Consider the following 14,686-nt stretch of genomic DNA (forward strand, 5'->3'; position numbering starts at 1 on the left):
GATTAAGTTTTTTATAACTGTCAGTTTTGAAGTGATTGCCTGTGCAAATCCACCCATGCAGACTCTTAACACCACTATTGTATATTATGTGTAGTGGCAAGAAACTCTTAGTGTTGTATACGTCCGTTCTCTTAACAGCCAAGACAGGAAGGACGTGCATGCAGTCCATGTGCAGAACAACTGTAAAAATGTTCCAGCAGAGATATGGACTATATGTGGACACAGCACAAGATGATTGACCTACATAAGCAGTTGCCTTCAGGAACTTCAGATCTAGACCAAGAGGCTGCTTTTATAATTGTGTGTCATCAGTATTTAGTATCACGTTGTATTTATCTTTTACTTCTTCACACCCCCTTGCTCCGCTTCCTTCTCATGAAAAAACTTGTGTCTTCCCACTCTCAAAGGGCTGTAAATCTGCCGCTTCTAATTCCTTTCTAGCTCCCAGCTGTCTCCCATCCATGGCTATCTGTGTTTTTACACTGTGAGCTAATGAATAGCTCTGCAGGTGACTGGCTTCAAAGGTGAGAGAGTATGCCAAAAGCATAGATATGCTTCTCAGTCAAGCCAAGGAAGCAGCTGGCAAGGTCTGAGCTTTCCAAATAGCTGTGATCCAGCCCTTGCAGCTTCAGCTGTGGGTACCAGTTGAGTAATGTAAACATGGGATAGCTTGGAGAGAAGAGGTCTTTCCTAAGGCTGTTAGGAGAAGAGGACACTATTCTTACAAAGACAGACAGACTATACAAAAGGGAGAGAAAGACTAGAGAAGGGAAATACGCAAAGAAGGGAGAGAGCCTACATGATAGAAAACAATCAAAAGAAAAATTATACAGTCATAGAATCATGTAGCTTAGAAAAGACCTTTAAGATCGTCAAGTCCAACCGTTAACCTAACACTGCCAAGTCCACTGCTAAACCATGGCCCTAAGCACAGGGATGTGTCTAGATGTCTTTTAACTAACTCCAGGGATGGTGACTGAGCCACTTCCCTGTGCAGCCTGTTCCAATGCTTAATAACCCTTTTGTTGGACATTTTTCCTAATACCCAGTCTAAACCTTCGCTGGCACAACTTGAGACAGTTTCCTCTCATCCTATGACTTGTGACTTGTGAGAAGAGACCGACCCCGACCTCGCTACAACCTCCTTTCAGGTAACTGTAGAGAGGATAAGGTCTCCCCTCAGCCTCCTGAGGCTAAACAACCCCCGTTCCCTCAGCTGCTCCCATAAAATGTGTGCTCTGGACCCTTTACCAGCTTTATTGCCCTTCTTTGGACCAGCACCTCAACATCTTTCTTGTAGTGAGGGTCCCAAAACTGAACAAAGTATTTGAGGTGGGGCCTCACCAGTCCTGAGTATAGAGGGACAATCACTTCCATAGTCCTGCTACCCACACTGTTTCTGATACAAGCCATGATGCTGTTGGCCTTCTTGGCCACCTGGGCATACTGCTGGATCATATTCCGCTGGCTTTCGGCCAACTCTCCCAGGTCCTTTTCCTCTGGACAGCTTTCCAGCCACTTTTCCCCAAGCCTATAGCACTGCATGGGGTTGTTGTGTCCCAAGTGCAGGACCCGGCACTTGTCTTTTTGAATCTCATACAGTTGGCCTTGGCCCATGGATCCTAGCCTGTCCAGGTCTCTCTGTAGAGCCTTCCTACCATCAAGCAGATCAACGCTCCCACCCAACCTGGTGTCATCTGCAAACTTACTGAAGGTGCACTCGATCTCCTCATCCAGATCACTGATAAAGATATTAAACAGAACTGGCCCCAATACAAAGCCCTGAGGAGCACCAGTTGTGACTGGCTGCCAACTGTACTTAAATCCATTCACCACAATTCTTTGGGTCTGGCCATCCAACCATTTTTTTTACACAGCGAAGCATACGCCCATCAGAGTCATGAGCAGCTGGTTTCTCCAGGAGAATGCTGTGGGAAACGGTATCAAAGACTTTCCAAAAGTCTAGGTAGACAACATCCACAGCCTTTGCTTCATCCTTCATCCACTAAGTGGGTCGCCTTGTCATAGAAGGAGATCAGGTTAGTCAAGCAGGACCTGCCTTTCATAAACCCATGCTGACTGGGCTTGATCACCTGGTTGTCCTGTACATCCACATGGTGGCACTCAAGATGATCTGCTCCATAACCTTCCCCAGCACCGAGGTCAGACTGACAGGCCTGTAGTTCCCTGGATCCCGCTTCTGGCCCTTCTTGTAGATGGGCAGCATGTTTTCTAACCTCCAGTCAACCGGGACCTTCCCAGTTAGCCAGGACTGCTGATAAATTACTGAAGGCAGCTTGGTGAGCACTTTGGCAGCTCCCTCAGTACCCTTGGGTGGATCCCATCTGGCCCCACAAACTTGTGTGTGTCTACGTGGTGTAGCAGGTCACTAACTGTTTCCCCTTGGATTATGGGGGCTTCATTCTGCTCCCCATCCCTGTCTTCCAGCTCAGTGGCCTGGGTGCCTGGAGAACAGCTGGTCGTACTATCAAGGAGTGAGGCAAAGAAGGCAGAAGTACCTCAGCCTTTTCCTTAGCCTTCATCACTATGTTTCAACCCACATCCAATAAAGGATGGAGACTCTCCTTAGCCCTCCTTTTGTTATTAATGTATTTATAGAAACATTTTTATTGCCTTTTACTGCAGGAGCCAGATTAAGTTCTAGTTGGGTTTTGGCCCTTCTAATTTTCTCCCTGCATAACTTCGTGACATCTTTGTAGTCCTCCTGAGTTGCCTGCCCCTTCTTCCAATGGTCATAAACTCCCCTTTTTTTGCCTGAGTTTAGTGCTCTGTTCAGCCAGGCCAGTCTACTTCCCTGCCAGCTCATCTTCAGCACATGGGGACGGGCTGCTCCTGCACCTTCAAGATTTCTTTCTTGAAGAATGTCCAGTCTTCCTAGACTCCTTTGCCCTTCAGGATTGCCTCCCAACACGCCAAAGTCTGCCCTCTGGAAGTCCAAGGCATCAGTTCTCTGACCCCACTCCTTACTTCTCCAAGATTTGAAAACTCTGTCATTTTGTGATTGCTATGCACAAGACGGCCTACAACCATCACATCACCTACAAGTCCTTCTCTATTCACAAACAACAGGTCCAGTGGGTTGCCTTCCCTAGTTGGCTCCCTCACCAGCTGTGTTACGAAGTTATCTTCCATACAATCCAGGAACCTCCTGGACTGTTTCTTCTCTGCTGTATTGTATTTCCAGCAGACATTGGATAAGTTGAAGTCTGCCAGGAGAACAAGGGCTAGTGATCATGAGACTTCTCCCAGCTGGTTATAGAATATTTTGCCTACCTCTTCATCCTGGTTGAGTGGTTGATAACAGACTTCCATCATGGTATCTGCCTTTCAAGTGAAAACTTGAAAGAACAATGAAAAACTTGAAAGAGCAATGAAAGGGAAGAAGAAGAAGAAGAAGAAGAAGAAGAAGAGGAAGAAGAAGAAGAAGAAGAAGAAGAAGAAGAAGAAGAAGAAGAAGAAGAAGAAGAAAATCTGCAAAAGAAAGCGTTCATAAACAATGATTTTGTGATTACCAATGCTAACAGATCTGAAAACAACTTATCTGACATACGTAGCTGAACCAGTACTGCAGGCAAATTCATTGCAATTATATACTTGAATTTGACATCAAATTTGACTTGATCTTTTAAAATAGTGTTGGGTAAATTTGGGGAATGAATTATTTACTCATGAGTTCAGCTTCCATCAGAACTGACAGTACTGTAGAGTTCAGTAAATAATCACGTGAATCTTTATCAGAAGGATTCTTTTGCTGTTAATAGCATATAGGCCACGTGTGTACCTGAAAGACAACTTCTCTAGTATATGTAGTCCAAAGAGGCACTTGTATTTAAACATGGGTAGAATGATCATCAAAGCTTAGTCTACACCATGCTGAAATTTTGTAGGGCTTTATCCAGCAGTCCTGAAGCAGAACCGGTCAATCTGACTGCTCGCTCTTAGATACTTTGTCAGTGTAATGGCAGTTCTGAAAGGCAAACAACAGAGATGTTTTTTAATGAGACTTGTGGTACTGGGGGTTAGAGAACTGTTAATAAGAAGAGGGAAGGTGCAATTGGACAGAAAGGCAAAGCGTGATTGATTATTTTCAAATCTCAGGAGTGTAACAGTAAATCTGTGTTTTGAGCTCTATCACTTTTTAACATATTGCAAATAACAAGGCGACAACTTGCAAATGCCATCTCACACAGACACTATCTTTGTTTTCCGTCTGGATGTTGTCCAAGTTTGAAAGAGAAGAAGACAAGGTATTTCAGAAGAACACCATCCTACATTGTGCATTTAGTATTCTGTAAGGTTTTTTTTTTCCTGATTATCTCTACTCTTTGTATGCTTTTGCATTTCAAGTCCCTTTGGCTAGTGAATCTGCAAATAAACGAAGGCTTCTATCTGAAGCCAGAGGTTTCTAAATGCCTAGCGGAAGTGTTTTCATCCCAGCTGTCACACTGTGCATCTGCCAAAATCTGTTGTGACAAATCATAGCTCTGAAGGTAGATTAGCAGACATTTATCATCTTTGTTTGTTGACAAAGAAAACGCAAATGTACCTTAGCTTGTTGTTTATTTCACTGAATCCTACTCTCCTGGGGTGCATCACTTAAATCTACTTTTGGTTTCCCCTTCCCCTTAATTTCACAGAACAAACATGAATGGGGAGTGTAGAGAAATAACATTGTAAAAGCATAGCTTTCAGTTTGGATGATTTTGTGAGGTTGGAAATTGAACCTGAAAAGTTTCTCTTCTTTTTAGTCTCCCTGAATAACTGTTGTTGTTTTTGAATCTAAAACAAATAATAATAAAATAATAATAATTTAAAATTGCATCAAAATATACCTTTCTTTATGAATAAATAGAAGAAACAATACGACTTTTTTTTTGAAGTAGCAAATTGAGCAAATGTGTTGTGCCACCCAAATCACGTGCCATATGCGTGCTGAGTGAAAGCTGAACTATGTAGGGGACGTCTTTCACTAGAGACTAAATGCAGCTGCAGGACATAGGTACCAGACAGTGGAGGACTCTGTGTGTATGAGTCTTTATATAAGCAAAAGCAGAGAGAAAGAAGTAGCCAAAACCTAAAAATGAAAACTTAGAAAGATATTAAGAACATAACCCTGAAAAAAGCAGGGTGAGAAGTAAGAGTAAAATAAGAATTTTAGGGCAGAATATATACATTCTCTATAAGCAGGATGGTATCAAATACCATGTTCAGTCATTAATTTTTTATCCAAACAGCACTAACCCATAACGTTCCCAAACTGGCTCATCAAAAAGGGTAAGAATATGCTGATTAGTTGTTATTTCCTTCCAATTGAATTACACGTTTCTGAGAAAATAACCAAAAATTCTGCATTCTGCTCTTGCTTTGCCTACTTCAGACGGGCTTTATTACAGAAGATGATAAATAACTGAAAAAGGTAATGACTGATATTTGCCATTCTTTTGACTGATATTTATGCCATTCTCTCCACATATGGAGCAATAAGTGCAGTAGAAAAAGGCTCCTGCTGTTTATTAAATGCTGTTCTTGCATATATTCCTACATACTTATTAGAAAAGACAAAGCTGAAGGAATGCATCCTGATGTTTTAGGTGCAGAGACTGATCGTTATAGAGTGAGAGAGTTTATTTATTGTCTTGAGCCACGCTCAACAAAGTTTTGTCTCCTGCTGGTATTAGACTGATCCTCATTACTGAATTTTTTATTCTGGAGGCAGTTATCACTCATGATCGTCAACCCAGAGGTTTAGACCAGTGGGGTTTTAGTCTTCCAAAAAAATGTTCAGACTCTACACAGTTTTCCAGCAGAGGTGTAAAACCACTGTATAGTTAATTTGTACATACAACATATTTGCACCTCATAGATACTTTTTTTGACCCCTTGGGAAGTAATGCACAGACTCCTTTCCATGATCTGTGCATAACAAGTTTATGTCCACTGCTTTGGCTATGATGACTGAAGAAATAACATACGTGAATAACAGATACAATGTAAAAACTTCAGTTTGCTTGAATCATTTGTATTTAAGAAAGTAAAAATCCTTCCCGTCTTTTAGAATAAACATTCTTCTCAAGTCAGCACAGTTTTCATAGGCTTTTCATCTGCACGTGCAGACATGTGAAGAAAAAAAATGTAGTTTCATGTATCAAATTCTTCTACAAATGAGGATAAGCCCTATAATTTATAAACACAATAAGAGCAAACAGCCCACTGTATCAAACCAATTAATTGCCAGAAATAGACTTAACACTGTATCCTGTGGGAAAATAGTGTTGGCATTTTCTGTACAACAGAAGATGAAATCTTCCTACTTTAAAATGAGTGGCAACTCTGCCTTTGATTTTATTTGGAATTCCCTCCTGTGCATTCCACAGTCCATTCCACACAATGCTGGTGGGATAACAAAAAGGCAGTCTGCTTTCAAACTCGTAACACAAAAATGTTGAGGACCAAACTCTGTTCCTTCCATGTAAATATAGAAGGGCTCAACTGGAGCCACTGAACTATTAAGAGCTTATATGAGTGTAAGACAAGGTGGGATCTATCATAGGCTTTTTTTGACTATAGAAAGTGCATTATTCCTTGCAGCTGTTGGGTGATATGGTGGGGTTTTTTAATATGAACATTTGATTAATTAATTTATAATGTGCAATAGCTGCTGAATTATATGAAAGAACCTCACAAGAGAGTGATGGAAGAAGTCAGAGTTGTTCTCATCTTCTCTTTCCCAAGTCTTTGAGAGGTAGTTTATGCTTCTGCTAGCAATGTTCAGTATACCAGATACCACATTTGTTCTGTAAGAGTAAATGGCTGTGGTACCAAGCACACGTTAAAAACTTCTCCAAGAGTCAGGCAGAAATGCCTTTGCTCCTTAAAAATATTTTCTCGGTCCACACAGTTTTTAAGGATTTTCCTTGTTGCTGTTTGGTGTGATAACAGCCCTAGCTCTTCCTGCTCTGCCTTTCTGCTGTCGCTTGCTTTCCATTTGGGACCAAATTTTAGGGAGGGGAGGCATGGCTGCTGCCACCCTGAGATTGTCCAGCATAAGAGCAAAAGAACAGTTTTCTGCAGCAGGATGCATCCTCTCCGTTTCCCTCCTCTCCTCCAATTCAGCTGTTAATCAGCCTCTGTAAGATTTTCATAACACCCTTCTAATTATTGTGATAGGTTTGTGACATAGGAAGAGCTTTTTAGGTACCAATATCCTAAAAGCTTCTAGTAGTATCAGTCTGCACTTAGATGAGGCCAGAAGGAAGAATCTAACCAGCTAAGTAAGTTTTCCATTCACACATTTAAGGTGCAAAGAGGTGCACTATGCACTTTACTACACAGTTGCTATGAAACAGAGACCTACAACTGTAAATAACAGCTGTTGTCTGTATGACGAAAATACATCCTTTATTTCTCCTTCAGACAGCAGACAAGTTATTTTCACCATTTAATCAATATGAACATAGTATTTGGACTTTTAAGCTTTTCTTAGCCTGTTGGTGTTCTCACTGGAAATGTCAACTGAATCAGATCAGATGAAAAAGAAAAACTGGTGTTTTTTCAAAGCTGGTTAACTTTTTTGCTGTTTATTTGCGTATCCTAAACAAACCTTTTTAGTTTGCTGGCTCCAAAATTCCTATTACATGTCTAAAAGGTCTCTTTGTTAGAAAAGTTGCCCTATTACATTTGTCAGTACAGACAATGCCACTTCTGTAGCCTTGGAGGACCTTTAGGGCATAGCGTATGAGTCAACCCCCCTGAATCAACCCCAATGCAAAAGCAGCATCAACCTCCCATCTTCCATGGTACAGTTGGTTCATGCTGACAGGTAGGAGATGCCTTTTTTCTGCCTTTGGTCTGGATCTCTGTACATTTTATGACATTAAGATAGGGTATTTCCCTATCTCAAGTTCCTTCCACTTGAAGCATCCACCCATTTCCTAAACCACCATCCCACAAACGTTTGTATGACCTATGGATGCATGACTTAGTCCACCCATTGGAAACCCTGCACAAGCCCTGCTTCATCAGAATTCCAGCCTTGGAGATTTAAGGGAGATTTCAAGAAGATTATATGTTGTCTTGAATTTCATAAGCATAAGAACTGTATTTGCCGGAAATGAAGCCTCCATAGAGAACGTTTTCAAGCACTTTGCAAGGGGAAAACTATTAAAGTGTTAAATGTGATTTATTATTAATTGTGCTATATAGCACAGATGGTTTCAGGCTATATTTACTGCCGTAGTAACTGCATTATAAAATAAAGAGAAGATTCTGTACTTCATGAAAAAACATATAAAATGAAGAAAATAGTAAATTTGGAAGAACAGATTGGATAATAGAACAGGAAAATTACCAAATATATATTTACTTAATGCTCTCTATGCTTTTCTTAATGAGCAGAAGCAATCAGAGAAAAAAGCACTGACTTACCAAAAATTATTCTCTTTAGGCATGGTGTTATTGCATGAATGATACTGTCCTACATGCCATGAGCAGTCTATTAATTTAGATCTTCTGGAAAGTGGGCACCGGTAATTCCTCATCAGCACTTTCAAGCTTAGGCAGGAAAGAAGACCTTGTTTCTAGTTCTGCTAATTTTCAACATTAGAAAAAGAACTCTAATTAGATCCATGAGTACTGTATTTGGGCAGTATTGAGGGAGTGCAGTTCAAAGCTGTGCTTGAGCATTGTGGGGTAAGAAGTCATAGCTGTAGTCCGCTTATACTTTGAGAACTGTAGAGCCCCGAGTCCATAGCACCATTGCGATAGCAGGGCTTCCCCAACACAATAAAATGAGCTGTGATTCCACCCTTGGTCATGCATCTTCCACCGTTCCTCACCCTAGGCTTCCAGGAGAACCTTTGAGGACAACGTCTCCTGTGACACGGCAGTTTGATAGCGAAGGCTTTTAGTGTTTTCATCTATGAGAAGAAATGAGATACAGCCCTTGTTAGCTGTATTTCTAACAAGAATTCGTGGAGGTATACAACTTTGCAGAAAGTATGTATACATACAACTGCAGAGAGTATGAGAGCTTAGCAGGCGCAACTGTGGGAAACGTTCATTGTGAAGCTGAGAGTCGACCAGCAACACTTCATGAAGAGCTATCCAGAAGGAACTGACAAAACAGCAGACCCCTGAACAAGTATAACAGCTCAATCCAGTATTTCATCGCTGTACCTGAAAATGTCTTAAAATAACCTGTATTGCCATGGCACTGGCTTTTCTTAGGAGTGAAATACCATTTCTGTATTCATGTTTTCCTTTTTAATGTTTGTTTTAATTGCTTTTAAGGTTCCTTCTTTTTGCTCCTAGTTTGGCAGCTCCCAGATGATAGTATAAATAGACATTTATCTTTAAAATTCAGTTAAAAATTAAAATCATGCAAGATACTGCTTTAATATATGTAGTCTGGTATGTAAGAATATCTCTCAAAGCTTCACAGTTATTTTCTTCATCAGTAAAAGTAAAATCCACAAGGCTTGTCCTGTTGTGGAATATTTGACAGCTTGCATTGGTAGTGAAGAGGTAAAGAAGGTAAAAGATGAACCAGAAGCTGGTACTGAAAATGACAGATAATTTGAGTTATTTTAAGTTGTGCAAAACCAAGTTGAACTTTTTTTTTGTCCAACTAACTTTCAGACAGTGTTTATTTTTACCATGTGAAAAAATAAATATCATATGAATGCATAGGCTTTTCATAAAAAACTTCAGTAAAAAAACAGCATGGGCTTAGCGAATCATGTAGTGCAACAGAATGGAACATCTTTTTAAATATGCATGAAATGAAATGTATTAGTAACATAGTTGGCATTTAGTCATTTCTTGATTACTTAAAGTGCGGAGGTAAGACTTAGAGAAATATCTATTATTCTTTGGAAAATGACTAATATTTTCAGTTAAAACCAATGTATTTTGACACTCATCAGTAGACTGTCATGATGTCAGGATTTTTGTAATGGTGAAAGTCAACGCTTTGTGCTGATTTCTGTTCCAGCAGCTGGCACATTGACAATCCCCATGAAACACTGAATGCAACTAATTGCTTACAGAATTTTCAAGGAAATATTTCACAAAAATTGTGTCCAAACTGGTGAAAGTTTCCTCAAGAGCTCCCCAATACGTGGTGCAATTTCAGAAAAAAGACTCTTGCCAGAAAAACTGATTGTAGTTTGGGTTTTCAATGACTGCAGCTATGGGCTTGTTCAAACGTCAGCTAGCTGTTACTCCCTCTCTTAATCCATATCTTTATCTCCTTTTAGCATCGGTGGAGCTGTGCCGACAGTCTTCTCCTATTTTTCGGAAGTGCTTGCTCGGGAGAAACGAGGCGAACACCTGAGTTGGCTCTGTATGTTTTGGATGATTGGCGGCATCTACGCTTCTGCAATGGCTTGGGCAATAATTCCTCATTATGGTAAGAAAAACATGTCCCTTGTGATTTGTAGCTCTTCTAGTATGAAAGTAAAGCTCTTGCAGTATAGTCTAAAGATGGGACTTCATGTCTGTTCTCAAAATACGGACCCTGCTGTTAAGAAAAAAATTGATTCCTTTTGGTGGAAATATTGAGACTAGGTTGTACCCTAAATAACAAACAATATATTAAAAGGCGCAAAAATTAGCCAATACCCATGTTTAGTCAGATTCTTTAAATTACCGAAAACCTGAACACATGAAAATATAACTGGCGTTATTGTTGAATCTGGAGAAAACAGGTGCTGTGGAGAGTTACATGAGAGAAAATAAATTTTAAATTTCTGGATGTCAAATTTGTGCTCACTTTGTTTGATACAGAGAAATGTCAGTTATACATTCTTGAGAAAGAAGAGTAAGGACTATATTAATGTTTGCAGTGCTCTTTCTGAATATAAAGCTGTGCTGAATGTTTCATTCTTAGTAGATATTTTTGGTGGCATAGAAATAACTGAATGGTGTAGAAAAAACTGAACGGAGTGCACTTAAATGATGTAGGGGTGAAAGGGGGCAAATAAGACAGAAGACTTGCAATGGCTGAAGTTATACACACATGCAATATCAGCCACTTTGTGAAAGAGCTCTTTACTACCCTGACATATTTAAACATTTTGTGGAGGTACAGATTCAATTCTTAGTCTCTTGGGCTTGCCCTTTTGAAGACTTAAGTGCTCACGGGTCTCCAGGGTTGCTGACACTGCTCAGGCGTTCTTAAAAATCAGCCTCTGCAAGCACTTCTCCCTGGCACTGCTCAGGATAAGTGAAGCAGCGCTGTGAGTTAGCTGGCATCCAAAGCAGCTTTCTTTAGCCAAGCAATGAGGTATATGGCAGTGGGCTGTGAAAGAGAAGACAACTTCATAAGGTTTGCCCAAAGTGATTGGAACATTTAGCAAGCAGTAATGTCCAGAAATAAATTATAATCATGCAGACTAATCAAATATCTAGACTGTTGCAACAAAATTAATTTTAGAGTCCAGTACACGCAACCTGAATCTACATCTCCAACCTTGCCTTTTGGCTTTGAATTGCTGGAATCAAAGAGAGGAATTTTTGCTGACAAGGCACAATGTGGGTAATTTATCTTTATTCCAATTAGTAAATTGTTCTGGATGCCAAGTAATTTTTGCTTTCCTATGGATTTTTATTTTCTTCATCTTTCAGTGGAAAATGTGAACATTATGACAGACTGATTTACATAGGTTTTCTAATTTCATTGTAGATTTTATAAATAACTCAATAACCTTTACCGAGGTGCTTTTAAAACATCACATGGCAGTATATCTCAATGAATAATAATGCACTTACTTATACCAAAGTAGTGTCACTAGAGGGAAAAATTTTCTTCTTTCTTTAGCAGCGGAGGAATATCAGCAACAAAAAGCCATGCCTCACTGATTTGTGTGTGTGTGTGTGCCTTTCTGCAAAAATATTTATGAAATTACTTAAGACAAAAGAATGTAAAAACCAGTCGTAAAAGACAGTATTCTTTGGTGTTACTCATATCACTCTCCTCAGTATCACTCAGTATCACTGAGTATCACTCAATCACTCTCCTTGAAGTATATTAAGGAAAGTTCTTATAGCCAAAAGCTATAAATGACGGAAACAATCCTTTCTCACAAGAAAAGAAGTAGGTTTACACACCATTTTGGCAAAATAAAACAGCATACATTTATGGGGTTTGATGGGGTCTTAAAATTGTCTTCACTTTAAGTCAGTCTTTTTCTCTACGTTGTGAAGTTTAAAACCTTGTCTTAGTTCCTACTTCAGAGGTGGAATCCCACCCTAGCTCAGGATCAGGGAGAAACTGCTTTGTTGCCACAATGCTGTGCCGAGCTCTCAGGCATTGCCAGGGGCTGCCAGGGCAAACCCTGTTCCGGCACTCAGGAGACCGCGGTCACGCATTGCCGTACCCTCCTGGGAACACACCAGGTCAGGCGAATACCAGTGCAGATGTCTGCACCGTTTGTATCACCTGCATGCTTGAGGAGGCTCTTGTGGTGGTATTTTGTCTTTTACAATTTCTCCATGGTTTCCATGGAATTATTTTGCCAGAATTAAGCAAAGATACAGATTTTTCTCCAAATCACTTCCAGTCCTTCTCATCATTCACATCTCCACTGACCAGCAAGCAAAATGTAAGTATAAACAAAGCAACCCACCCACTTCGAAGCCGCATTTCTATACTGTGTAGGAATATCTGAGCTTTCTGCTTCTCACGTGAGGAGTAAACAGAGGGATTTTTCCCGTCTGAACTCAGAAATTACTCAACAGCAGTGAATGAAGTTGCATCAGTTGAAAAGCAATAAGCAGCCATTGAGCATCATAGACTTATTCTTAATTGAATAGAAAAATACTAGGCCAACAGGAGTAGAATGATTTTGTAGATTTTTTTTTTTCTTCTACAAATGTATTTCCTTAATTTGTACTGCCTCTTACATAAGCCACTTTAAAAAGTCCTAGATTCCTGCTGGTATACATTATCTAGCCCAAGGCAGCCAGTGAAGCTATTTATACAAGTTGAACATTTAGCTTTATTTTCTGTGAGAAAACAAAGATTACATTCTCTATATGTAACAGTTTATCTCTGTTTCTGTTCAAGCAACACAGGAGTGTCTGAAACCTGAGTAACGCTCTGAAACACAAAATAAAGGGAAGCTAACAGTTGCCTTGGCATCAGCATGTTGTTAAGAGAGGAATCAGAGTGATGCAGTACTGCAGTGACCACATACGGAAAAGCTAATGTTATCTGGAAGGCAAGCGTCTCTGTCTCAGGGCTTCTTGAATTCTATAGCTGTTGGCTTTTTAAAAAAACCTGAAAATAGATGCAGACTTGTCCAGGGTCTCTGAAACAGGAGTTCAGGTCATGGGCAAGCTCTTAGAAGAAACATCTGCAAAGGAATGCTCCTAATTGCTGCCAATTAACAAACCCAGATTAGGCTGCTACAAAGATTGCTTTACGAGCTACTTAGATCGGGCTAGATGGGAAGGATAATTACTGTTTTATAAATCATTTTGCAAGTGCAACTTTAAATTTGGTACCATGTTTCAAGGTAGATTAGTTAAAAAACTGTCAAACGCATCAAATGTGTATTACAATATTCTTTAAAAGCTTCATTTTTCAAATAACAAAGAATCTTAAGAGAGAGAAATTACATTTATAAATCATTTTGCAAGTGCAACTTTAAATTTGGTACCATGTTTCAAGGTAGATTAGTTAAAAAACTGTCAAATGCATCAAATGTGTATCACAATATTCTTTAAAAGGTTCATTTTTTCAAATAATGAAGAATCTTAAGAGAGAGAAATTACATATCAGTTTAAAATCCAGATAGTGATATATTACCTTTTGTTAACACCAAGATTTTCTGTTAGTCTGACAACAGGAATCAAAAAGAATTGGGCAACATGCTCTAGCTATTTTATCCCTTTAATACAAAATTAAAGAAAAAAAAAAGTAAGTTATAAAATTATCAGTTCTATGAAAAATTTAAGTTGCCTGCCATACACATGTATTATTTTAAAAACCAGTCTCTATTTTTATTATACCATATCTCCAAACTAAATATCAGGGGAAGCTGGACAAGTATTTCAGTGTATTAAACCTCTCAGTTTTGGTATTTCGTTTTATATTAGTTTTTATTAGGTATTAGTTTTATTATTTAATATTATTTAATTATTATATTAATTATTAATTATATTATTAATTATATTATATATATAATTATATTATAATTATTAATTATATTATTTAATTATTATTAGGTATTAGTTTTATATTTTGCATATGTGAAGTATGCAAGCCTTTTCTGGCTTCATAAACTGCAAGAAAAAACCCCCAACTTTTCAAATTTGAAACATTCCCTATAGTATTTTGCTTGGTGACAAACAAATATTGGCTTCCTTGATTTGTAAATCTTACTCCTGAACAAGAAGGGGAATACAAGGCTGAAAAGAAATTGCATTGCAAGGTAGAGAACAGTTTGGTGCAGGTGTCCAGGCTGCTACAGCATAAGCTGCACTTGAAATCTCAAGCTTTCCCCACACTCTAACACCCCACTTCTGGCACTTACCAGGGGAGAGAGGAGACAACCGAGTCAAACGGCTTTAGTGAACGAATCTTCTTGGTATGACCAGAGGCAGAGACATTACTTCCATGTATATCAATCAAATTCCAATTAAATTAGGCTAGATTATTCAC

The 14,686-nt window shown here is 39.1% G+C and overlaps 1 protein-coding gene across 2 annotated transcripts in view; it reads left to right on the plus strand.

Moving 5' to 3' along the window:
- SV2C (synaptic vesicle glycoprotein 2C) overlaps positions 1–14,686 on the plus strand; it is a 121,174-nt gene that overhangs the window by 61,028 nt on the left and 45,460 nt on the right. For both annotated transcript variants that reach the window (XM_054186937.1, XM_054186938.1), the window contains one exon: positions 10,278–10,429. In XM_054186937.1, coding sequence (XP_054042912.1) covers positions 10,278–10,429 — 152 coding nt within the window. The remainder of the gene's footprint in view (positions 1–10,277; positions 10,430–14,686) is intronic.

This window comes from Rissa tridactyla, chromosome Z (assembly GCF_028500815.1).
Source record: "Rissa tridactyla isolate bRisTri1 chromosome Z, bRisTri1.patW.cur.20221130, whole genome shotgun sequence".
Classification (NCBI taxonomy): Eukaryota; Metazoa; Chordata; class Aves; order Charadriiformes; family Laridae; genus Rissa; species Rissa tridactyla.